This window comes from Lagenorhynchus albirostris, chromosome 16, assembly GCF_949774975.1.
Source record: "Lagenorhynchus albirostris chromosome 16, mLagAlb1.1, whole genome shotgun sequence".
Classification (NCBI taxonomy): Eukaryota; Metazoa; Chordata; class Mammalia; order Artiodactyla; family Delphinidae; genus Lagenorhynchus; species Lagenorhynchus albirostris.
Genome location: NC_083110.1, coordinates 16,573,447 through 16,600,185, shown reverse-complemented (window position 1 = coordinate 16,600,185; position 26,739 = coordinate 16,573,447). Strand labels below are relative to the sequence as shown.

Below are 26,739 nucleotides of genomic sequence, written 5' to 3'. Positions count from 1 at the left end.
CTTGGTATTTTCAGACTTCTTAATTTTTGCAAGCTAGAAGGTGTGAAATGGAATTTCAATGTGGTCTTAATTTACATTTTCCTGAAAACTAATGAGTTTTGTGCATCTTTTTCCATGTCTAGTTGCCACTGGTTCATTTGTACATTCTTCTTTTAGACTGTCTATTTTCTTATTGATTTTAAAGAATTCTTACACCTTCTGACTATCATACTTTGTTAAGTTACATATGTTACGGAACTGTGCAATTTTTGCCCTCATTGGGCCACAATTCTAGTACTGGCTTCTTCTATCATACCTTCCTTCCCTGCCCTCGAGCTATTGAGGAATTGAGAAAATAGCAGTATGAGTTTCTAAATGGAGTTTTAAAAATTCTATATCCTGAAAAAGATATTTAATATAATTAGATATTTCTTTTTCACATAGATTGGCAGACAAATTTATTGCCAATGTAGTGAAAATCAGTTACCACTTGTTGAGAATGTAAAGTGAAACTTGATGGGGTGGTGATACATGAGTGTACTATTTGACAAAACTCACTGAAATTATTACATGTAAATTATATCCCCAAAATGCTGATTTAAAATTAATAAAATAACAGGTGTAAATTATAACACAGGGAGGTGGTAGAGCACATTAAGGTCTGGTTCTAGAACCAACCTGCCACTTAGCTCTGCCACTTAGTATGTTACCACCTTGGGCAAGTTATTTCATATCTTTAACCCTTGCATTTCTCATCGGCAAAGTGGGGATAACAGCAGTACCTATATTGTTATATTATAAATGTTACAGTTTTCACATTTGGGCAGGTAATCCAATGGTAATTTATTTTTGAGCTTGCTGTGAAGTAAGGCTGTAGTCTCATTCTTTTTTCTGAGAGAAAACCAAGTTGTCACAACACTATTTAATTATCCATCCTTGCTCACTGATTTTGAATACTACTTCTGTCATATCAGATTTCCTTATAGACATCATTTAGTTGCTGGATTCTTGATTGTGTTTCCTTAAGTCTATTGTCAAGCACTGCACCAATACAGTACTACACTGTCTCAATCACTACAACATTATAATTAATCTTGATATATAACAGGACAAGTTTTCCTTCCCTGTTCTTTGCTGCTATCTTATTGATTCCTGAGCTTTTGTTCTTTCTTATGAACTACAGATAGTCTTTCAGGTTTCATGAAACAAAACCAAAAAATCCTGTTGGAATTTCAGAGAATTCATAGATCTATTTGGGAAGAATTGATAATCATCAACTAATATTGATCCATTATTATGAGCTATCCATTTATTTAGAACTTCTTTTATCTTTCAATCACATTTTATAACTTTATAGGTTTTTTCCCAGTGTTACAGTCTGTCTTTTAACAGAAAAATGTAATCTGTTTACATTTATTGTCTCTATTGATATTTTTGAATCCATTTCTACTATCTTTTTTTGTCCATATGTCTCCCACACCTTGTCCCCTTTATTTTGGTCTTTTATATCCCTTTAGCCTCTTTTTTTCTCTGTTGGTGTGGAGACTATAGATTATATTTATACCCTTTTAAATTACTGTATCTCTGCACATGACAGAGACCATTCCATTCTCTCCTCACCTTTACTGAGAGTGAAGGGAAAAAGAGTAAAACTAGACAAAAAGGTGAGGAAAGCATAAAAGAGAGGACAAGAGCCAGTGATGACATACTTTGAAGTGGGGGACCAAAACTGAATTCTTCAAAGGAAGCAACTGAATGCTTTCCTTCCTCGTGCAGTTCCTCCTCTTATCACATATTTAGATAGGCAGTGCCATTTTTAGGTTACAGGTTATATGATTTTCAGCATTTCCTTTATACTTCTCAGTCACTCAAGGTAACCCAGGTCTCTTTTATAAGTATTATAGTAATTATAACTATTATAACTAAATAGTTATAATAATTATAACTATTATTCTTAAAATGGTTTACCAGCTATGTTGAACTCATCTTACTTTTAGGTGAGTTATTTTAGTTAAAGCACTATAAGAATTTGTCACCAGCAAACATTTAAGGTAATTGGGTACAGAGTTACTGGAAGACAGTACATTTAATTTCTTTTTAAAAAATGATTTATTTATTTTTGAGGTATAGTTGATGGATAATATTATATAAGATTCAGGTGTACAACACAGTGATTTACGGTTTTCAAAGGTTATACCACATTCACAATTATAAAATATTGGCTATATTCTCTGTTGTACAATATATCCTTGTAGCTTACTTATTTTATACATAGTTTGTATCTCTTTATCCCCTACCCATGGACAGTACAGTTTATTTCTTAAACTTAGAGAAGACCGATTGAAATAAAGTAGTATTTGCATCACATTTATATACCATATAAAACAAGATGTAGAGTTTAGAAGTTCCTAAAAAATATTTAATCATAATAACAATGCATAAACTTTGTGGGGGGGGGAAGTTTATTTCTAACTTGCATATTTGAGACTTTTACTTCGCAAGAAGACCAGATATCCTTTCACAATATCTTTACACAAAGCTTTCAGACCACGTTTCTCATATAGTTTTATTTAACACTTTAATATTTTTAGATTAAGATTTATACACTAGCAACTCTCTTTTATATGGACCGAGAGGTATATCTTTAGAGAACACTTTGTCCTATACATTCATGATCCATTAAACACCTTAAAACCATATTCTTTAAGTCAGCACTCATGGGTATCTACTGCTCATTGTTCTTGAGGGACTCTCAAATGTTAAAGAAACAAAATCAGTTGATCCATTTTTTGTTTGTTTGTTTTTTGCGGTACGCGGGCCTCTCACTGCTGTGGCCTCTCCCACTGCGGAGCACAGGCTCCGGAGGCGCAGGCTCAGCGGCCACGGCTCACGGGCCCAGCCGCTCCGCGGCATGTGGGATCCTCCCGGACCGGGGCACGGACCCGTGTCCTCTGCATCGGCAGGCGGACTCTCAACCACTGCGCCACCAGGGAAGCCCCAGTTGATCCATTTTTAATGTTTTATAGTTCTAGCGTGTAAGTCTTTGACCTACTTGGTCAGGTTTATTCCTAGGTATTTTATTTTACTTTTTGGGTGTGATTTTAAAAGGTACTGTTTTTTTACATTCCCTTTCTGACATTTCATTGTTAGTACAACAAAATGCAACCAATTTCTGAATGTTAATCTTGAATCCTACTACTTTGCTGAATTCATTTATTAGATTTAGTAGTTTTTGTGTGGAATCCTTAGGGTTTTCTATATATAGTATCATGTCATCTGCATATAGTGACAATTTTACCCCTTCCCTTCCAATTAAAAAAAAAAAATTTATTTGGCTGCACCGGGTCTTAGTTGCAGCATGCAAGATCTAGTTCCCTGACCAGGGATGGAACCTGGGCCCACTGCATTGGGAGCATGCAGCCTTAACCACTGGACCACCAGGGAAATCACTTTTTTTTTTTTTTTTTGCAGTACGCGGGCCTCCCACTGTTGTGGCCTCTCCCGTTGCGGAGCACAGGCTCCGGACGCGCAGGCTCAGCGGCCATGGCTCACGGGCCCAGCCGCTCCGCGGCATGTGGGATCTTCCCAGACCGGGGCATGAACCCGTGTCCCCTGCATCAGCAGGCGGACTCTCAACCACTGCGCCACCAGGGAAGCCTGGGAAATCCCTTTTGTTTGTTTTTCTAGTCTGACTGCTGTGGCTAGGACTTCCAACACTATGTTGAATAGAAGTGGCGAGAGCGGGCATCCTTGTCTTGTTCCAGATTTTAGTGGGAAGGCTTTCAGCTTCTCACCACTGAGTATTATACTAGCTGTGGGTTTGTCATAAATGGCTTTTATTATGTTGAGATATGTTCTCTCTTATACCCACTTTGGTAAGAGTTTTTATCATGAATGGATGCTGAATTTTGTCAAGTGCTTTTTCTGCATCTATTGAGATGATCATGTGGTTTTTGACTTTTCTCTTGTTAATGTGGTGTATTACATTGACTTATTTGCATATGTTGAACCATCCTTGTGAACTTGGGATGAATCCCACTTGGTCATGGTATATATTCTTTTTTTTAAGTGTTATCGGATTCAGTTTGCTAATATTTTCTTGAGGATTTCTGAATCTATATTCATCAAGGATATTGGCCTGTAATTTTCTTTTTTGGTGGTATTTTTGGTTTTGGTATCAGTGTGATGGTGTCTTCATAGAATAAAGTCAGTTTATCCACTTCACAGTTTTGGTGAAAGCGCATTCCAAATTTGGGGAGCCATTAAGATTGATCACACTTTGACAATGAAAAAGTGTCACATTAGTAGAAGCTTTAGCATATAATTGCTGTACATAATCACGCTGTTTTTTTAATGCCAAACAATGCTGTTTATTATTCTTGATATTGTTGTAATACAAGGTTAATGTATTCATTTAAATATCTAAGTAGTTTTATTAAATACAAAATGCTTCACAGTACTTCATCTACGATTCTCCATGGAAGGATACAAGTAATATAATCAAGATCTTTAACTAGCTTTCTACTCTCCCTTTCATGCCTCCAGTGATGGAGAACACACTGCTCTCATGAGACTGTCAGTCTCAATGTTGAACAACTCCAGGTGTTAGAAAGTTTTCCCTAACACTGAATTAAATCATCTTCCCTATAACATCTACCTATTGCTCTAGCCTTGCATTTCACAGTTAAGATAGAAAAATCAGTATTCCTTCTCCCATGTGACAACTCAAATTATATTAAGACAGCTATTTTGTTAGTTTTTTCCCCTACTTTTCTAATCCAATCCCTCAAATTATTCCTTGCCATATACTAGTTTTTCTCAAGATATATAAAAGAGATTGTTGTGTCCCCCTAAAAAAGATATGGTGACCTTATTTGGAGATTGGGTCTTTACAGAGGTAATCTAGTTAAAATGAGGTAATTAGGGTGAGCTCTAATCCAGTATGACTTGTATCCTTATAAAAATGGGAAATTTGGACACAGAGACAGGCACAAAGGGAGAATGCCAGGTGAGGATGAAAGCAGAGATTAGGGTGATGATTTACAAGCCAAGGAACACAAAGAAGGCCAATAAAACACCAGACTAGGAGAGAGATATGCAACAGATTCTCCCTCACAGACTGCAGAAGGAAGAACCCTGTTGACACAATAATTTTCTTTTGTTTAAGCTATCCACTTGGTGGTACTTCGTTGTAGCAGCCCTAGAAAACTAATACATTACTCAGAAATGTGACATGACAAAAGGTTAAGGAAATTTTCCACAGCCAAATTGCTTGGTTTTCTTTATGAGTGAGAATAATTCTTTCCTAAAATGGACATATCATTATCGAAAATATTAATGCTCTCAGCAATGATATATTTGAATACATTCTGAAATTATACTCTGAATTTCTGGCCAGCACAAGTCTATTATGTTTAGATTTTTCCTATGACTTTCGTTTTCACGATTTTTCTTTGGTAGCTCCGCTTTTGCAGAATTGATGACACTGTTAATAGTAAAGGAAGTAACATACTTGTAACCTTTGGCTCTGTATTCAAATCCTAATCTAGGACCAGGAAAACTGTAACTTGTAAACCACATTTCATTCATAAATTTAGAAAAGAAGGACTATAAGAGTAATATGCAGAATGTGATTATAAAAATTATTTTCAGGGCTTCCCTGGTGGCGCAGTGGTTGAGAGTCCACCTACTGATGCAGGGGACACGGGTTCGTGCCCCGGTCCGGGAGGACCCACATGCTGTGGCGCCGCTAGGCCCGTGAGCCATGGCTCCTGAGCCTGCGCGGCCAGAGCCTGTGCTCTGCAACGGGAGAGGCCACAACAGTGAGAGGCCCGCGTACCGCAAAAAAAAAAAAAAAAAAAAATTATTTTCAAAGTGTACTGTAACAGCGATTTTCATCAATGTGGGGAATTTCTCTGTAAATACTGAAATAGAAATTAATTTTGAAATAAGTAATAAAAATTATGACAGATTGATCAGCAACACTATTTTATATAGAAAATTCTTAAGCGATATCCTAAGATGCTTATGAATTTCCATATATTATTATGGCCTATAATTTCTCCCATAGAAGCAGCAAAGAGTAAACAACAAAGCCATTTTCCGATGGGGATGCTGAGCAGACTGTATCTGGTAGAGGATTATTCCAAGAGAGCCAGGCAACACCTGGAGACACTTTTGGCTCTTAAACCTGTGCGGGTGCTACTGGCGTCTTGCGAAGAGAGGCCGGGGATGCTGCTACACTGTCTACAATGCACAGGACAGCCCCCACAAGAAAGAATTATCCAGTCCAAAATGTCAATAGTGCTAGGTTAAGAAACGCTGACATATTTAAAGGATCTTCAAATGAAATAAAAAATACTTTGAATATAGATATGAATAGCTGTATAATATTCCAACATTAGCTAGTCTGCTCTTCAAATAATCTTTAGCCATGGTTAAATAATTTCATTCCAACTGCTACTGCTGTCTCTGTCCACAGTATCTTAGTGAGTACGCCATCTCACCAGATTTTTAGTCATAGTGGGCTCTGTAATTCCAACATGACTGAAGCTGGTAAATTTACTTTAGTAATAGAGATAAATACACTTAAACCCTTAACAGTTTTGTAAAAATAAAGACACTTATAACAATAATTTTTATCTTTAACCTTTCAATTAACTTCAAAAAATGCTATGAAAGGGGTAGTTTAGGGCAAATGCATAATCAATGACATACAAATAAGCTCATGTTCTGCTAACAGAAACTCAGCAGTAATCTTTTTCCATGTGATGACCAAAACAGTAATATCGTATTTATTTAAGACATTTAAGTTACCCACTTATGCTATTATTATTGTAATGTACTGTTTAAACATTTAAATCTATACTGAAAGAACAGAATATAAAAATCTCTACCCTAAAAGGGTTAAAAAAATCTAGTGGAAAAAGAAATAGCTAATATAGCAGCAGTGACAAAAAATGGACAAAAGCAAATTGTTTCTGAAATGAAGGCTAATAAAGGAATCTCGTTGGAAGTTCTGGCCTATGCAATGAAAACAAGACCCAATAGTTTAGGATGTGTTTTCTGTCTTAAGCAAAAATGACCTCTTTCAGGACCTTCACAACAAATTACATGTTTAAGATTTTTAACTTGTCCAATTTCCTTGAAAAAATCATGGCTCCTATTTTCCTTATTTCCCATGGTCTAACAGCAGCAAGTATCCTATTCCTAGACACAACTCATGAACATTTACATGATGGAGCTCATCAAAACTGGTAAATAAAGTTAAAATCTACCTTAACCTAATTGAAAGAAACTATTTTAGCCATCATTGATATTTTACAACCATTTAAAAATATTTAAAGCACATATGAAGGAAGAAAAATATCACTAGTAAATTGTGACTGCACTCAAAGTTCCCAAGGATTTAAAAATTACTCAAGATCTTTTTCATTAATCCTGTCATAATCTTAACCAACACATACACGAAGTGTAGAAACAGGTTGCTTTTGTAACAATACAAAATGTAACAATACATTTCAGAGATGATTGCTGGCTTGGACTAAGGTAACATAAGTAAAGGTGGTGAGAACTGCGTGGATGCTGGGTATATTTTGAAGATAGAGTCAACAAGATTTACTGTAGTATTTAATGCAGGGAACAAGAGAAAAAGAAGAATCAAGGATGATGCCAAGGTTTTTGGCTTGAACTACTGAAGGACTGAGTTGTCATTAATTGAGCTGGGGCAGGCTGCCAAAGTCAGATCAAAAAGGAAATTCAGGAGTTCAGTTTTGGATATCTTAAGTTCAAGATGACTTCTAGATGTTTCCAAGTAGAGTTAAGTAAGCATTTAAAAATGTATATGATCATGAGTTCAGCAGAGGTCTGGGTTGCAGATATAAATTAGCAAGAGTCCTCATAGGTGTGTAGATAGAAGAGAAAAAAGGTTTAAGAACTGAGCCCCTGGACACATCAACTTTAGTAATTCAGGGCATGTGGAGGAGTGTGGCAAGGGAGACTGGGCAGGGAGTGGCCAGTGAGTTACAAAGAAAACAAAAAAAGCAAGGTTTCTGGGAATCCAAGTGAAGACAGTACTACAAGGAGAGAATGAGCAATTGTATGAAAAGCTGCTGCTAAGTCAGATGAGGGCCAGTTTGGCCACGTGGAGGTCACTGCTGACTTACAGAAAGGTAATTTCAGTGGAGTGGTTGGTGGCAAAGCCCAAACGGTAGGGGTTCGAGAGTGACCCAAAGGAGAGGAAGTGGAGAAACTGTGTATAGACTATTCTTTTGAAGAGTTTTTTTGCTTTAAAGAGAGGGAGAGAAATGGGTAAATGAGATGAAAAGTATAGTAGCTTGAAAGAGTTTTTTTTTTTTTTAAGATGGGAGCAATAGGGGCTTCCCTGGTGTCACAGTGGTTGAGAGTCTGCCTGCCGATGCAGGGGACACGGGTTCGTGGCCTGGTCCGGGAAGATCCCACATGCCGCAGAGCGGCTGGGCCCGTGAGCCATGGCCGCTGAGCCTGCGCGTCCGGAGCCTGTGCTCCGCAACGGGAGAGGCCACAACAGTGAGAGGCCCGCGCAATAAAAAAAAAAAAAAAAAGGTGGGAGCAATAATAGCATGTTTGCATGCTGACAAGAAAGATCTAGCAGAGAGGGAAAACAGATGAAGTTGGAAAGAAAGGGGAAAACTGCTGGAGTATGTTTTTTTAGGTATGTTAATTTAGACTCTAAAGATACCCATTAACTATAATGGAAGAGGATCAATTAAAGAAAGAAGACTTAGGTTTTACAAGTACTGCCAGATAATAAAATTATGGTAAAAGGAAAATTAAAATGTGTTTTAGATGTAAAAAGGGAAATGCAGATTTATGGAATTTAAAAGGAATTCTCCAAATTTATCTAATTCTATATGAGAAAGTAGTGCTAATCAAATATCTGGAGTAAATACTTTAGAAGTGAAAAAGAAATCACAAAGTAAAAAATGAACAAGTTGAACTGTGTTTAAACTGTAAACTCTCTATATAAGTAAAAGTAAAATATCTAAAGAGAAGTATGGTTAGATTGAGAAACATACTTGCATCAAATAGGATTTAAGGTTAATTTCTTTATTATGTAAGGAGCTCAGACAAACAAGTAAATTATTAGCTAACCAAGAGATAAATGGGTAAAGTGCATAAAGATTATTTGCACAATATGTGATATAATAAATATTAGAACAAATATTAAACCTTGCAAATAAGAAACAAAATGCAAAAGAAAACAGTGAGATCTGTTATATTCATTAGGAAAGTATAAAAAAAATTAAAGCCTCCTAGTCTGGCTACACTGTCATAAAGACAGTACTCATACATTGTTGGTGGCAGTGAAAAATACTAATATCCTTCTGGACAGCAATGTGGAAATCGGTATCAATGGTCATAAAAGTATTTATAGCCTTTGACTCAGAAATACTCCTCTTGGATATTATCCTAAGGAAATACTAAAAAGTATATATGAATGATGTCCATTGCAGCACTATAATTACATTGTAGCATTACCTATGATAATGAGATATTAGAAATGATCTAAAAGGAAAATTAAAACATAGAAGAATGGCTATGAAAATTATGAATACTGCCCTGATCAAATAGAAGATATAAGATTTCAGAGCAACATAGAAGATGCTTACCATATAACAATTAATGGCAGTGTAAAAAATATTTTACTATACTCTTAATTACAAGTATGTCAGCTACACAAAGAGACAGAAAGAAAAATGTAAATTGAAAATAGTTTAAACATTCAGTATGCTGGGACTAGAGTGAAATACATTCTTCCTTGTTCTAATAACAACTACTAACAGTTACTGAATACTTACCATCTACCTGATGATGGAGAATGGACATTATTGTATGCGAGCACATTTAATCTTATGGGGTAGGCTACAGCCAATACTAAATGGCAGAGCTGATATTTGAATTCAGGCAATCAGTCTTTAGTCCTGATCTTCACCACAATCTATGCTGTATACACAAATTAAGAAAAGGTAGAAAAATGGGGTTTCCCTCAACCTCTAAGAATAATGTTTTAAAAGGTAAGGTTATGGGTATCACATATTGTATCACATATAATATCATTTGGTAGTCTCAGATTACTATTCCTTAATAATTGCTAACTAACCTTTCCATTTTGCCTGTAAAATTAAGGTAAGTTGATTTTAAACAGACTGGAAAAAAAATGAAAATCCGCTCATAGCATCACAGAATGCTACAGCTGTACAAAAGAGTTTGGAGGGTCTTCACTGGCAGTCCAGTGGTTAAGACTTGGCCTTCCGATGCAGGGATGTGGGTTCGATCGCAGCCAGAAAACCAAAACATAAAACATAAGCAATATTGTAAAAAATTCAATAAAAACTTTAAAAATTGTCCACGTCAAAAAAATCTTAAAAAGAAAAAGATTTTGGAGATTACCAGATCCCTCTACCTCTACAGAGTAAGAAACGGAGGTCTACTATCAGTGACAGGTTGACTCAAGGTCATTCAGCTGGTTAATACAACCAAAGCTAGTTCTAAATTCCAGGTTCCCAATGATAACAATAATGAGAATCATAGTCCAATGATACTTCTTGCTATACCATCTTACTCCTCTTCCTTGTTAAAAAAAAAAAAAATCTATGTACATATTACGTTTTAAGGGCACAACAAATGCCAAGCACCACATTTGGTGTGCTTTAGTTAAACTAATTTAATCTTTACAACAGTTTTAAGGAGGTAAATATTATAACCATTTTAAGACAAGAACAATGAAGCTCAGGTTTAGTATGTTGCCCAGGACCATGCAGCTATTAACTGGCATCCAGGTCCGATAACCAAGTCACTGCTCTTCCCAGAAATGGTCTGCCACAGGGCTTGGGGAGAAAGTGCTCATGCACACAGGGAGCTCTGGTTAAAGAGGGTCCTTATGTTCCCTGCACATGCCACCAGAGGTTCATGTTGAGAGAACTGTCTGATCTTTCTTCAGGCTGAGGATTAGCTGGCTGTTCCAGTAGATTAGAAAGAACGTAGTTAATCTATCTGCTGGTGTGAAAAAGGTTTCCAAGTTTGTGTAAACCCTGGGGGTTGATCCTTTGTGCTGTTATGGGTGATCAAGGGAGTAGAAAACATTCAGTGCTTAGAGAGTAGGGGCAAAATATAATGATGGTTATATTCCCTGACAAGTGTGCTTTTTTTTTTTTTTTTGCGGTACGCGGGCCTCTCACTGTTGTGGTCTCTCCCGTTGTGGAGCACAGGCTCCGGACGTGCAGGCCCAGCGGCCATGGCTCACGGGCCCAGCCGCTCCGCGGCATGTGGGATCCTCCCGGACTGGGGCACAAACCCGTGTCCCCTGCATCGGCAGGCGGACTCTCAACCACTGCACCACCAGGGAAGCCCCCAAGTGCTCTTTTTTAATATGCTAGTTGTTCAAGGGCTCATGAAATACATTTCCAGACACCTGATAAATACCTTCCCATGACCTTTTCTCCCGCACTATTTTGCTCCCTTTCCTTTTCCTCACACTTTCAATTCTGTAGGTTCTAGCATTGCGGGTTTTAATCCTCTCTCTCCAGTTAGGGAACCCCTTAAGTGGTCTCCCCATTTTCAGAGTCTCTCCATTCACAACCATCTCACACAGGGAGAGAATCTTCTAAAGCAAGGCCATTGCTGCCTAATAATAGCTATCCATTCTTCATGAAATTCCTTGAAAACAGGCCCCAGCCTACCTTTCCAGCTTTCTCTCTCCTCAGTCTCTTAAGTCCTAGGTAACTAATCTGGGCTTTCCCTCCTCTGTTCTTTGGCTCACAGTGATCCCTTTATCTGGAATCCTCTCCATTTTCATCTCTGGCTGTCGAATTTCGGTCTGTCCTTTAAGGCCCATCTCAAATGTAATCTCCCTTGCTTTTTCTGATTCTCCAACCAGATATATTCCCTTCCTTGTCTAAACTCTATAGCTCTGGGTGTAACTCTTAGAAGACTTGACCTGTACTGCAGGTATCGGTGTATTCCAACTGGCAGTTCCATTAAGATCAGTTATGTGTTAATAACCTTTGTGTTCTAGATAGCACCTAGAAAAGACACTCATACTCATAGTTAATGATCAAAATGAAAAATCTGATTTTCAGTAATGAAAACTAAAAGTGCTTCACAATTTTCTGTCAGTTAAAGAACTGGTTAAAGGAACCCAGAGAATAAAAAAAAATGTCTTAATGGGATACTTGATTTCCTAGGTGCTGACACAACAATTGATAGACATCTTCTAGGTCGGGAAAGGTATGTCTGTGTGATGAAAATGTAGACTCAAAGAAGGCCCCAAAAGGCTAAAAAAAAAAAAAAACTTAAGACATCTTTGCTATGCTTTCATTTTTTGAGTTTTAGTTTTGTACAGATGAACATGGGACACTCTGAAGCTTTAAAGCTAAAAACTATACCGAGGAAGAAAAAACTGATTAAGACAATCAAATAACACATTTTGAATACTAGTGTAAATCAGGTTAAACAGGGCTACTAAGCGATTAATTCACTCTCCAAAAAACAAAAAAACCCAACAGAAAAATTAGCTCCTTTTCCCCATTGAGAAATAAATTAAAAATCTGGTAATGCTACTTTTCCCACATTATAAAGCTAATCAGAGAAGCCTACCACCTCATAAAAACATTTCATAAAGGTACAGAGATAATACTACTCCTACAGACATCATGATTAATGAATCCACGGGCCCCTGGCTGTAACTACGTCATTGTTTACTTCGTGACTTGTTTTCGAGGAGGAGGTTAAGTCAGGGAGGATGGGAGGAAATTAAATTGAAGCCCAACAAATACCTTTGCAGAGTAAACACCACAACTCAACTAATTTTTTTCTTACGGGCCTGTAGCACTTGTTGGTAAAAACACAATGAACCGATAATTTGAACAAAGGCTACAGGCACCTGCAGCCTCTCAATCCCTTTGCAAATATTTCCAGTAAGATAGGGCCAAATTCTGGGATCTGGACGAACACGCGAGTGTCACCATTCAATAATGAGCTCCTTTCTCGATAAGCTGTAAACCTCGAGGCACCTGAGACCCTTCCCAAGGATCTGAGCTGGGAGCGGTCTCGGATTTTTAGACAAATCTCTCCTCCTACCACACGTGATCAGCCACCCTGGGAGACCCGCAACACACGATACAAAGGCTCGGCGCTGCCACGGCATCCTCAGGAGGATCGCGGAGCCTCCCGCGCTCAGTTTCTGAGGAGCCTGCGCAGGGCGCCGCCGCTAGGCGCGCCGCTCCCGGGCCCACAGGGCGGTGCCGCGCAGCGCGGGGAGCGGGAGCGGGGAGCGCGCGCCGCCTGCCCTGCGCGCCTGCCCACCCAGCGCCGGGGAGCAGGGGAGACGAGCTGCACGCAGCCCGGCCGCGCCGCAGCCGCCGGGCCCTCCGCCGACGCAGGGAGCCCCGCAGCGACGTGGACTAGGGTGAGGAGGCCGAGGGCTCCCAGACCCCGGGCAGGCCCGAGGCCAGGCCAGCCCACCCCGCCCAGGCCCCGGCCTTGCTTTCTCCTCCTGGCCCCCCCCCACCCTTCCCCCGGGCCTCGCGTGGGGGGTTCGGGGGCGCAGTGAGCGGCACTTACACCACGGCTCTGGAGATGATCCAGGACACCATCTTCCCGGGGGCTTGGACCCCACCTCGGGGACGGGTGGGCGCCAAGCGTGGCGGACCAGGCCGCCAACGGCAGGCCGCGCGCTCGCCGGCTCCTCGCGCTCCCCGGGGCCGCGCTGGCGCCCTCGGGAGCTGGGCCCCGTGTCTGCGCGCGGCGGCCCGAGCTGCGCTGCGGTCGGTCCCCCGCCCGTCCCCGCCCGCCGGCGGAGCCGCCGCCGAGCCAGCCAGCCCCGCCCCTGCGCTCCGCTGATAGGCGGCGGCGGCGGCGGCGGCGCGTTGGCCGAGGCCAGGTCTGGGTTGCCGGGCTTCGGGGGCTGGGCTTGCGGGACCCCGGCCCGCGCCGCATGGCGTTGTGGCTCGGATATCTGGGCTCTCACTTCCCTCTTCCTGCCCCTTCTGTCCCTGGGAAGTCCACCTGGCGTGGGGGGGGGCGTGGGGGGGCGTGGGGGGGTGGGAGGCGGAGGCTGAGGAAGGGGACGTGTGGATAGGGGTTGTGAGTGCCTGTGTGAAAAGCAAAATAGTAGCAGCAACTCTGTGTCCGATAGAATCCTCTAGACCAGGCCCTAGATTCTGGAGAGGAGAGATTTTGAGATGTGTTTAGCTGCATCCGGTGTTCTCACTGTTCACTGAGGCCCTGTACGTCCTCAAAGTACCGCATTTTAAGGCAAGCGTCGGGAGGATCTTTGCACAGGCCCGTGTGTATCAGGAGTCTTCTGGTGCGTGGTGCAGTGCAGGGAGGGGCAGAAGGAGGAAAGCATTGGATCTCAAGTTTGCAGTAGTGGGTGTATAGATACCACTGTTCTGGGCCTCTTAAGGCAACTTTCCATCACAACATCTGCAAAGCCTGTTTTACAAACACACCTCTGACCTGCTAGATATTCAAAGTAAAAGTTGGGCCTAGGATTCCTGACCTGTCATGCTATTTACAGCTGTCTATTTTTGGGGAGGTTGGATTACTGCTTACACCTTACAGCTCTTTCAGGTATGATAATTTCAGGAGACAGAATTTAAAATCTGATTTTTTTTGGTGGCAGTACCAAGTCGAGAAAGTGATCTTAAAGTTTAATTATCATCTTATTATTTTTTCTGTTAAGACGATGATAAAAGATAATTCTAGTATTCAGATGGTACGAAGAATAAAGGATGAAATGGGCGCTTTAAGCCTTTAATTGAAAGTTGAAAGCCCCAGGAAATATAACAACTTATTTTGTGACCATACTCTAATTTATTCTTTTTGTTCCTCAGTTTCCCCATAGTAAAAAGAGGCTGATAATACTACAGCTTACCTCCTGCCTTCCAGGGGTGACATAAAGCATGCTAAATACATGTTTAGAAAGTTCTCCCACTTGCTTGGGAGAAAATCAAAAGCAAATATAAGATTGTCTTGAATTCTTTCAAGGTCCCAGATTCAATACATTTAATAATATTTTCATTATTTAAGGAATGAAATCAGAAACTGCTTTCTGCTCTTGGGTTAGGTTCTTTTGCTTATTTACCCATATTTAGAAAGTATATTTTAATTTCAGGGATCTCACTAGTGAAAATTTGCATTTGTTCAGAATCTTATTTTTGGCCATTATTCAACATTATTTGGGGATCACATGTGCCACATAAGCACCAGTTTTCTGGAAAATTCTCTTGCCCAGTAAAACTCAAAGTTACTTGAATGGCATTCAGATTCCTCCGTGAACAGGTCCTGAAATGTTTTTTACAGCCTTAATTTTTACTGCCCTCCCAACCTCTAAAGTACCCTTTCCCTACCATTTTTCTCTGAACCAAGCTGTATTTTCACCCTCAGTGCCTATGCCCAGACTTCATTTTTTATTTAATGATTTGCGTCCCATTCTCTACCAGTCAGAGTTTTTCAGTGTGCTCTGCCATGAAGATGTCCTTGATTTTCATAGTTATTCATAATTTTCTCTAGGTCCCCAGAATTTATTACTTGAATATCTATTTAATACCTGTGTCATTCTGCTTTATATAATGGTTGTTTTACCTATGCCTAATCTACTGGATGGTAAAATGTTTAAGGACAGGTGTGGTATATTAGTTATTTGTGTTTTACTAGCGTCTAGAATAGGGTAACTGCCCAGTAAAAGTTTGAATAATGTTTTTTAGTACAGTCACTCTCTTAAGTATGAAAACTTTATGAAATTTCAGCCTTGAACAGTGGAAGTCTCTTAAAGCTGTCTTTCTTGCCTTCTTATTTTGGAGGGGTCATCATTCTGAATATTATTTCACTGCATCATAATATACTAATGCTTTCAGGGGTTGTTGAGATATATAGGACTGCTCACTGCTCTCTGAAATGTCTGTAGGCTGCTGTGTGTTAAATTTCATCCTGTATGCTTGTTATATCTTCAACCTCCTCCACATTCATGTCACTTTTTGCTGCTCTCAATCTGCAACAGCCCCCTTCTTCACATCTCAATATGCCGTGTGTTGGAAACCACCTACCCTGTGCTACAGACAATTTGTGGAGTCAACCTTTTACAACTCAGAGCCTAGGTAGTGTTTATTCCCATTTTGTACACTGGAAACAGGTTTAGAGAGCTCACTGAATGGCCAAATAACGCATAGGTGATAGAACTGGAACTCTAATCCACGCTTCCCGAATGCTCTTTACATTATACTGTGATAGTTGAATTGTGTTTAAGGCAGTGGGTCCAGATGGGGGTTCCCTCTAGGAGGAAGTTGGGAGGCATTTTTGGGGGGTTGTTGGAGTGATTGGGGCTAACCACTAGCATTTGATGGGTGCGGGCCAGGGATGCTATATATATATATATATATATACTCTTTGTAAATGCATGGGCTGTCCTGGACAAAGAATGTTCCCATGTCCTGCAAGGTTTAGGAATATCCTGCCTGACATTTGTGTAATACGTGTAATTATATGAACCTGGAACCTCCATTTTACATATAAACCATGGTTTTAACTGAGACTGAATTTTCCAGTGTCTGTTTCCATGCAACTGCTGTGCGAAAGAAAGATTTGTTTCGTTCACAACTTAATCAAGAGTTGTTTACAGTTTTGGAGAATTGCATCACAAACTACTTTGCATTCATAGCTGTCATGGTTAGCTACTAATTACTCTTGTATGTCTTCTAGTTCAGTTTTGTCAAGATTAATATATTGAAATACATATTACCTTATTTTAAATGATTTTCATTTCACTTTTCCATTCATATTTTATTTAGGATATGTGGGTTTGTTTGAAGTCTGTAGGGAGATTGTTTTAAATTTCATTTCAGGGTGATAAAGCAGAAGATAGAAAATATTTTATGAAAGGGGGACATCAAGCCTGATACGGTTGAGAACTCTTAGCCTAAACAAAGAGTAATTTCATCTGAGGAGAAGTCTCACATGGGAAGTACCCAGATTTTAGTAGTGGGTGTATAGTTGAGATTTAGTAGTACGTGGCCATTAGGTAAGTGCTTCATGGTGTAAGACAAGGCTCTGGAGACCGTGGGAGAAAAGGAAATACATTACCTGCTGCCTTTTAAAGCGTGGTCTCTTTTGGTGTACTTGAGATCATTTCTTGTTTACAAGATGGAAAATTGTTTCTTTAAATACTAAACTTAATTGATTTTTAAAAAACATATTACTAGTATTCATTTGAGCACTTCCGTCATTGTATTCTACAAAGACTTTTCTTTGGGTATTGAGTTTAATCATGGTGGGATGCAGCATATTTAGGGCAAAGGACATCAGGAGACCTATTTTAATTGCCAATAATGTGATATGTGGCAGGTCGATCTGTTTCCTGTTAAATGGGGATGATAATGTTATGATGATCCAATGCAAGGGGTTTTAAAAACTAAGGGTAATTAGACTATTAAAAAGAATTGGTTTCTCTTCTGCATTTTCACTTAGAGTTCCTGGGAGATATGTGGATTATGTGTCTTCTACATGTTAAAGGAGTTTATTTATTAGGAAAAAAAAGAGAGTGGGAAAGTATCTAGGAGAGCAGATAGTGAGAGAATTACAGGGTACAGAGATAGTATCTAATCTATATAATTAATGAGTATGCTATTGAAACTAAATACTAGGTCACCTGCACGTTTCTGTTGGAGGAGTATTTTCAAGTGCTTGAAAATATTTTTATTTATAGAAAGGCTAAAATGACTAAATGAGTCTACCTTTCATAGTTGTTTAGAAAATAGTGTGAGGGAGAGGATCTTAAAGAGAATGACTTAAAAGACAAAACCTGTTGTTTTTCCATCTGCTGCCAGATGAATGTTTTTTGTCTTAGCCAGTTTGCTTTATGGTATTATGGTTACAACAGAGGTCAAATTTGGCAGATGACATTGAAATCAAATTATAAGAAATAATATTGAAAATAAAGTAATTGGATTGCATTAGAATAGAAAGATTAGATTCTTTTTTTTTTTAACATCTTTGTTGGAGTATAATTGCTTTACAATGGTGTGTCAGTTTCTGCTGTATAACATCAGCTATACATATACATATACATATATCCTCATATCTCCTCCCTCTTGCGTCTCCCTCCCACCCTCCCTATCCCACGCCTCTAGGTGGTCACAAAGCACGGAGTTGATCTCCCTGTGCCATGCGGCTGCTTCCCACTAGCTATCCATTTTACATTTAGTAGTATATGTAAGTCCATGCCACTCTCTCACTTTGTCCCAGCCTACCCTTCCCCCTCCCCGTGTCCTCAAGTCCATTCTCTACATCTGGGTCTTTATTTCTGTCCTGCCCCTAGGTGAAAGATTAGATTGTGAATTAAGTATTTGATAGTTATTAGCTAACATTCCATGAAGAAAGCAAAATATGTCTGTGATGGCTGGATCTAGGGAACACATATCTGAGGTTCTTATACATTTGAGGTAGCAGCTTTGCTTACAATGATTATGGATTTAGACATATTTGAGGCACTTTTACTATTCATTTAAATCATAGTTCCCAGTTTTGAAATCAAGGTAGATCTATGATTTCGGGTATTATTCAGGTGCATATGGGGGTTGTTATGATGTCATTTACAGAGAGCTGAAATATTTGATAATTCTGTTATGTCTAGTAAGCAGAACTTTAAACAATTTTTGTTGATGTTTTTGAGTGGTAGTTGAAAGCACCCGGAATAAAATTCAAAAGGGTGAACAATGAAAAGTTAGTCTGTTAGTCTTCTTCTATCACCTGTCTCCAGCTATCCAGTTCCTTTAGAGGCATATCTCTGTTGCCAGGTTTTGTTTTGTTTTGTTTTTTGGCCAAGAGTAAAGTCTAGAACGAGACCCAATTGTATATAGGTATTTAGTCTAAGATAAAGGTAGAATATTACATCAGTTGGGACATGATAGATTTATTTAGTAAATGATTTTATGGTAGCCAGGTAGCCATTTAATAAAATCTGAAGAAAAAGTAGTTCTGGATGGATAAGAACTGTAAATGTAAAAACTAAAAGTACCATGAAAGTATAAAAAGAAAACGTGAAGGTAATAAAATCATGATAATAATGGAAAGCCCTCTCAAAGCATGCCATAAAATCAGAAGCCAAAAAGGCAAATTTCATAGACTTGATTGCATAAGAATTTAAAAACCCTATGCCTTCAAAAAACAGTATAAATAAGATTTCAAGACAAATGACAAATTGGGGAAAAACATTCGTAAAACCCAACAAAGGTTAATATTCTTAATATACAAAGCACTCATTAAAAAAAGCATTAATTAAAAATGTGTCTCAAAATTCAGAATCTCTGGTTTCCAGTCGGGGATGTAAGAAGCAGCTTAGGAGTTGCAACTCTAACAACAAGTAAAAAGCTGAACAAACTAAAAAATCAACAATTCTTCTTAGATGCTTCAGAGAAGTAAGGTCATAGGTCATAGGATAAACTGCTGTCTCCCAAATTTGAGAAACAGGCAGATATGGAGAATCACAACTCACTGGAGTGGAAACCTCTGCAAGAACCAGTGCCAGGGTAGGAAAACCTAAACTGTAATTGAATCTGGAGGCTCAGGGTGGACAACTCTGAGAGTTAAAAACTGCAAGAGAATCCAGTCATAGGAGCTCTACCCGATCTTCACAGTTAGTATTGAAGAAAAATTCCCCCTGCTGGAAGCAGGGAAACGAAAAAGAAACCATTTTGAAATATACCAGTGCATGTGCTCTTCTTAACAAAGTATGCCCTCGGGAGAAGCTCTTTCACCAGAGCCTAACCTAACTGGCAGAAGGGAAATACCCCACACCAGCCAGCTCTAGTCTTCCACCGGGGCGGGGGGAGGGGAGGAGGGAAAAACTCAATTTGAGCCCCTCTAGCCATACATGTAGGAGAAGGGAAATACATAACTCCTGCCCCCTCCAGCCATCCTGTCCCATCTAAGGGAGGTGGGGACTGAGAAGCATTGGTGAAGTTTACAGTCCAGAGGTTTAGGGTCACTGGAAGACTGAGACCTAATCATAGGACTATAGAATGCTCCCCCTTCCCCACCATACTACTACTTTACCACAGTTCCTTTTACCCAGTGCTTCATGTCTGCCTTTCAACAAAAAATTACAAGGCATCTAAAAGGCAAAAAATCCATTTGAAGCGACTGAGCAGTCATCAGAACCAGAGTCAGATGTGGAAGGAATGTTGGAATTATCAGACCAGGAATTTAAAGAAGAACTATGATTAATATACTAAGGGTTTTAATGGGGAAACTAGACAACATGCAAGCATAGATGGACAGCGTAAGCAGAGAGGTAGAAATTCTAAGAAAGGATAAAAAAGGAGTGTCCCTTCTAACCATTGCTTTTCAGCATCATACTGGAAGTCCAACTTAATGCAATAAGATAAGAAAAGGGAAAAAATTATACTGAATGGGAAGAAATAAAACTGTCTTTGTTTGCAGTGTTATTTCTACATGATTGTGTAAAACATCAGGAGTAATTGACAAAAAGATTCTTGGATTATAAGTGATGATAGCAAAGTTGCCGGATACAAGATTAATATAAAAAAGTTAATTGCTTTCCTATATGCTATCTGTGAACAAGTAGAATTTGAAATTGAAAGCACAATATCATTTACTTTAGTGTCCCCCAGATGAAAAACTTAGGTATAAACCTAACAAATTAAGATGTATTTGAGGAAAACAATACAACTCTGATTAATTCCCTGGTGGTCCAGTGGTTAGGACTCTGCACTTCCACTGCTGGGGGCCCGGGTTCAATCCCTGGTCAGGGAACTAAGATCCTGCAAGCCCCACAGGGTGGCAAAAAAACAGAAACAATAACAAAACCCCAAAACTCTGAATGAAATCAAAGACTAAGTGGAGAGATATTCCATGCTCATGGTTAGGAAGACTCAATAGTGTCAAGATGTCAGTTCTTCCCAACTTGGTCTGTAGGTTCAGTGCAATCCAAATCAAAATTCCAGCAGGTAATTTTGTAGATATTGACAAACTGATTCTAAAGTTTGTATGCTGAGGCAAAAGACTCAGTAGTCAACTCAGTATTGAAGAAAAATAAAGTCAGAACTGACACTACCCGACTTTAAGACTTGCTATAAAGCTACATTAATCAAGACAGTATGGTATTGGTGAAAGAATAGACAAGTACATCAGTGGAATAGAATAGAGAGCCCAGAAATAAAAGCATACAAATATAGTCAACTGAACTTTGACACAAAGAAGCAAAGGGAATACATTGGAGCAGAGATATTCTTGTCAACGAATAGTGCTGGTACAACTGGACATCCACGTGCAAAGATGGATCTAGACATAGACCTTATGGCCTTCCATAAAAATTAACTGAAAGTGTATCATAGACCTAAATGTAAAATGCAAAACTCTGAAACTTCTAGAAGATAACATAGGGGAAAACTTAAGTGGCCTTGAATATGGCAATGATTTTTTTAGGTATAACACCAAAGGCATTATCCATGAAATAAATAATTGATAAGCTGAACTTCATTAAAATTAAAAGCTTTGCAGATGAATAGGCAGAGGACAGAGGATTTTTAGGGCAGTGAAACTATTCTGTATGTTGTTACAGTGGTATAAATATGTCGTTATACTTTTGTCCAAATCTATACAATATACAATAGAGTGGATTCTAATGTAATCTGTGGACTTTGGGTGATAATGATACGTCAATGTAGGTTCATCAGTTCTAACAAATGTAACGCTCTGGTGGGGATGTTAATAGTGGGGAGGTTGTTATGTGTGTGGGGACAGAAGGTATATGGGAACTCTTTGTCCTTTACCTTCAATTTTTTTTTTTTTTTTTGCGGTACGCGGGCCTCTCACTGTTGTGGCCTCTCCCGTTGTGGAGCACAGCCTCCGGACGCGCAGGCTCAGCGGCCATGGCTCACGGGCCCAGCCGCTCCGCGGCATGTGGGATCTTCCCAGACCGGGGCATGAACCCGTGTCCCCTGCATCGGCAGGCGGACTCTCAACCACTGCGCCACCAGGGAAGCCCAATTTTTTTTTTTTTTTTGCTGTACGCAGGCCTCTCACTGTTGTGGCCTCTCCCGTTGCGGAGCACAGGCTCAGCGGCCAGTGCTCATGGGCCCAGCCGCTCCGCGGCGTGTGGGATCTTCCCGGACTGGGGCATGAACCTGTGTCCCCTGCATCGGCAGGCGGACTCTCAACCACTGCGCCACCAGGGAAGCCCCTCCCCTCAATTTTTGTGAACCGAAAACTGCTCTAGAAAATGAAGCTTATTAATGAAAAAAAAATCTTGGTAGAAAAAAAATGCACAAATATCAACACATAATTTATAAAAGTGGTGCAAATGGCCAGGAGAAACTGTAATCCTAACTGATTTACGAATACACTTGGTCCAAATTCAGAACTGGGTCTTGTTCAAGAAGCATCGTTCAATCCCAAAAGTTATTAAAAAGGAGTTCCATTTTTTCTTCAAAGAGCATTAAAGGGAATTTAATTCATAAACCAGATTATTCTTGCAAGGTCTTTTCTCCTCCCCATTTCTCTTACTGCCCTGGGGCTTCTTACAGGTCACACTCTAAAGCTTTTTCCTCAGATCCCAGCTAACAAGATCACTTCCCCCCAACATTTCTTACTTGTTGCCTTTATTATGTTGGTCAACTTAGTATCAGCAAGTCATTCCTTTTTAAGAAAGAAGGAAGTGTAAGGAGGAGGGCTGTGGACATTCACATGTTAATCAAATTTTCCATGTCATACTAAGAAAATGTTTTCAGTTTCACTGATTATTAGGAAAATCCAGATAAAAATTTTCTTTCTTATTGCCAAAGTGTCAGATAGAGTATTATTGCTTAGCTGTTGGTGAGAGTGTGTGGTACTCCTAAGTCCCTATTGAAATTTTTTTGGGAGAAATAGTACATGTTTATATGTATGTTATATTTACATATTTGTAGGTGACAGGCCTTTAAGTCCCCGTTCTAAGAATTTATCCCCGGCCTTTTAGTTCAGTCTGTGTGAGTATGGGCCCATCAAGTATGTATTTAAAAGGTTTATTTTCATCCTCTTTCTGTTACGTTTTCAAAAGTGACTCCAATGTATATATCTCAAAATTGTTTGTGCAACCTGTGTTCAAAAACTATGATGGTTCTTAAAAGAATAGGTTCCAGTTTCTATTCCAGACCAACTAAATCAGAATCTCTGGGTATGGCCTAGGGATCTTTTTAAACAAGCTAACATAATTAGATATAAAATTAACTATATGGTTAAATAATTAGAGCCATTCTTTCGGGCTCTCAAGTTTGTGAACTTCTGCTCTGATCAAGCTCCAATCCCATCCACCCTAACCCTGGAAGGACTTGAGTGGAATACTTGTCAATCCTTAATTCTTTGAATTTCAGTTCTCCTTACCTTACCTTGAAATTCCTTTATATAATTTACCACCCTCCTTTTTTTTTAAAAAAATATTTTATTCCTGGTTCTAAGAAATCATGTACCCCTTGCTAAAAATCACTCGAAGAAGCTCTTCATCTTTCTTTCACAACTCCTTCCAGATACTCTGTGGTCTTTCTTCCTTCTCTCCTTCCCTAACACCTTCCCTTCTTTACTGCATCCTATTTTTGAGACTTATCCTGTTGTTACTTGTGACTGTAGTTCATAGATTTCCACCACTATGTAATATCCATCATATGTAGTATATACAATATATTTTTCATTCCAAATAAGGATATTTTGGATGTTTGAAAAACTTTTTTTGCTCCAGCTGCTTATGTTAAGGTTTATCTAAGGTGTGTGATATGTAAAGCATCACATTTAAAGCATAATAAATATCATATTTTAAAAATTGTAGATATGTTTATGATTGTCATCCTTCCTACTAGGTTTTAAGCTTCTTGAAAGCAGGAGTTGTGTCTAACACATCTCATCGTGCGTTACCAACCTTACATATAATAATAAATATTTGCTTAACTGAGTTGAATTTTGTTCTTTACTGTTCATGCAGCACCCTCTTAAAAACCCAGTTTTCTATAAGCCTCAAATTTCACAAGAGAGAACTATTGATAAGCAAAATACTTAGCCATGTTGTAATACGTGAAAATCGCATTAAAAATTTCAGCAACTTGATCAAAATAAATATGAATTAGCAGGATAATGTCAAGAATTCTTAGTTCTTATTTGACAGTTTTAAATTGGTACATTCTTGAAGTCTTTTAAAATATTAAGCTATCACTTTAGTTTCTCTTTCTAGAGATGGAAGTAATAACCTCTAGTTAATTGTGTAATATTTAACTAGTGTTTACAAGCAGCTTTCATTTCTCCGGTCTAGAATAATAGGAATAATGTTAAAAATTCTAACAGAAAAAGAGAAAACTGGTTATATTTTTAAACATTAAGGAATGTTTAGCTTTATGATTAATTTTATTATAGGACTTGTACTATTCTTTTAATTTTTATTTTATATTGGAGCATAGTTGATTAACAATGTTGTGTTAGTTTCAGGTGTACAGCAATGGCCTTGTACTATTATATTAAAAAAAAAACTGTTGCTAATAGGGTCATATTGGTACTATGTTGAAAAGTTTCTTGAAGGCAGCGCTCTCATGCTTTTTATTCACCTGTCCTGGGCCTGGCACATTGGCTTCAGTTCACGATAAGCACTGTACTAAGGAGCCTGGTTTTATGATCCCAGCTCTAGCTCGTTAAATGATTAGACCTGAGCAAGTCAGTTTACCTCACTGGACTTCCGTTTCCTCATCTGCAAAATAAAGGTAAAACTTCAGACTGCTTGTTGTTGTTTTTTTAACATCTTTATTGGTGTATAATTGCTTTACAATGGTGTGTTAGTTTCTGCTTTATAACAAAGTGAATCAGCTATACGTATACATATATCCCCATATCTCTTCCTTCTTGCGTCTCCCTCCCACCCTCCATATCCCACCCCTCTAGGTGGTCACAAAGCACAGAGCTGATCTCCCTGTGCCATGCGGCTGCTTCCCACTAGCTAGCTGTTTTACCTTTGGTAGGGTATATATGTCAATTCCACTCTCTCACTTCATCCCAGCTTACCCTTCCCCCTCCCCTTGTCCGCAATTCCATTCTCTACGTCTGTGTCTTTATTCCTGTCCTGCCTCTAGGTTCTTCAGAACCTTTTTTTTTTTTTTTTTAGATTCTATATATATGTGTTAGCATATGGTATTTGTTTTTCTCTTTCTGACCTACTTCAGACTCTAGGTCCATCCACTTCACTACAAATAACTCAATCTTGTTTCTTTTTATGGCTGAGTAATATTCCATTGTATATATGTGCCACATCTTCTTTATCCATTCATCTGTCGATGGACACTTAGGTTGCTTCCATGTCCTGGCTAGTGTTGTGGTCAGAAAAGATACTTGATACGATTTCAATTTTCTTAAATTTACCAAGGCTTGATTTGTGACCCAAGATATGGTCTGTCATGGAGAATGTTCCATGAGCCCTTGAGAAGAAAGTGTATTCTGTTGTTTTTGGATGGAATGTCCTATAAACATCAATTAAGTCCATCTTGTTTAATGTATCATTTAAAGCTTGTGTTTTCTTATTTATTTTCATTTTGGATGATCTGTCCATTGGTGAAAGTGGAGTGTTAAAAGTCTCCTACTATGATTTTGTTACTGTTGATTTCCCCTTTTATGGCTGTTACCATTTGCCTTATGTATTGAGGTGCTCCTATGTTGCGTGCATAAATATTTACAATTGTTATATCTTCTTGCATTGATCCTTTGATCATTATGTAGTGTCCTTCTTCATCTCTTGTAATAGTCTTTATTTTAAAGTCTATTTTTTCTGATATGAGAATTGCTACTCCAGCTTCCTTTTGATTTCCATTTGCATGGAATATCTTTTTCCATCCCCTCACTTTCAGTCTGTGTGATTCCATTGCTGTCTGAAGAAGGGGGCAGGAGGTCTTTGCACCTGCTAGTGTTGGAGGATCTCCTGCAGAGGCGGGGGGTGGCTGTGTCTCACTGCGGGGACAAGGACCCTGGCAGCAGAAGTTCTGGGAAGTACTCGTTGGCATGAGCCCTCCTGGAGTCCGCCATTAGCCCCACCAAAGAGCCAGACTACTTGTTTTTATAGGGTTATTAAGGTAATCCTTTAGACTGCTTGTCTTCATAGGATTATTAAGAGAATTAAACAAGGTGTATGAAATCCCTTTATAAGCTGAACACTGTGATGGGGATATGAGATATTATTTTTAGATTAGTAAAAATCCAGCACAAATATTCAAGACCACCTTTTAACACTGAATTTGGGAGAAGCGTACTGTCATGTATGGGAAAAAGAATATTTGCAGATAACCACGGCCTAGGGTAATATGCCAGGCAAAAACGTTTATTGATTTTGAAGAAGTTCATAGGAAAGGGAGAGATTGCTCTGTTTGGGGGAAAGGACTCAGATGCTTCGAAAGATGATACTTTGGTAGGGTCTTATACTAGTAGAAAAGAGAGAAGAGAACACAGGCAAGGAGTCTTGAAAGTTCAGTGCAATGCTGGAAATCAAGTAGAAATACTGTATTAGAGAAGCGGAGCCTGGAGTGTATGTCTGTCAGTGCCATACTATCTATAGGCTATGAGGAACCCTTCCAAGGACTTTAAGCAGGGGAGTATTGTTAGATGGGCCTTTGTGATCCTTCATCAGGATGAGCGATGGATTTGAGGAAATACTGGAGGCAGGGTGATCAGTCCCAAGGCTATTATGTTAATCTGGGGGGAAAA

The 26,739-nt window shown here is 39.1% G+C and overlaps 1 protein-coding gene, 1 long non-coding RNA gene and 1 other non-coding gene across 6 annotated transcripts in view; 2 read left to right on the top strand and 1 right to left on the bottom strand.

The window, feature by feature from the left end:
• REEP3 (receptor accessory protein 3) overlaps positions 1 to 13,736 on the bottom strand; it is a 98,760-nt gene extending 85,024 nt beyond the window's left edge. For 3 of the 4 annotated variants that reach the window (XM_060126354.1, XM_060126355.1, XM_060126356.1), the window contains exon 1: positions 13,582 to 13,736. In XM_060126354.1, coding sequence (XP_059982337.1) covers positions 13,582 to 13,613 — 32 coding nt within the window. In that variant the 5' untranslated portion in view covers positions 13,614 to 13,736. The remainder of the gene's footprint in view (positions 1 to 13,581) is intronic. The other variant, XM_060126358.1, reaches the window with a different exon arrangement.
• The window catches only part of LOC132507225 (uncharacterized), a 40,016-nt gene continuing 26,597 nt past the window's right edge, over positions 13,321 to 26,739 (top strand). The window contains exon 1 of the long non-coding RNA XR_009536094.1: positions 13,321 to 13,426. This is a non-coding gene — a long non-coding RNA (uncharacterized LOC132507225). The remainder of the gene's footprint in view (positions 13,427 to 26,739) is intronic.
• TRNAG-UCC (transfer RNA glycine (anticodon UCC)) lies at positions 20,718 to 20,790 on the top strand. The gene has a single exon. It is a non-coding gene; the product is annotated as a tRNA-Gly (tRNA).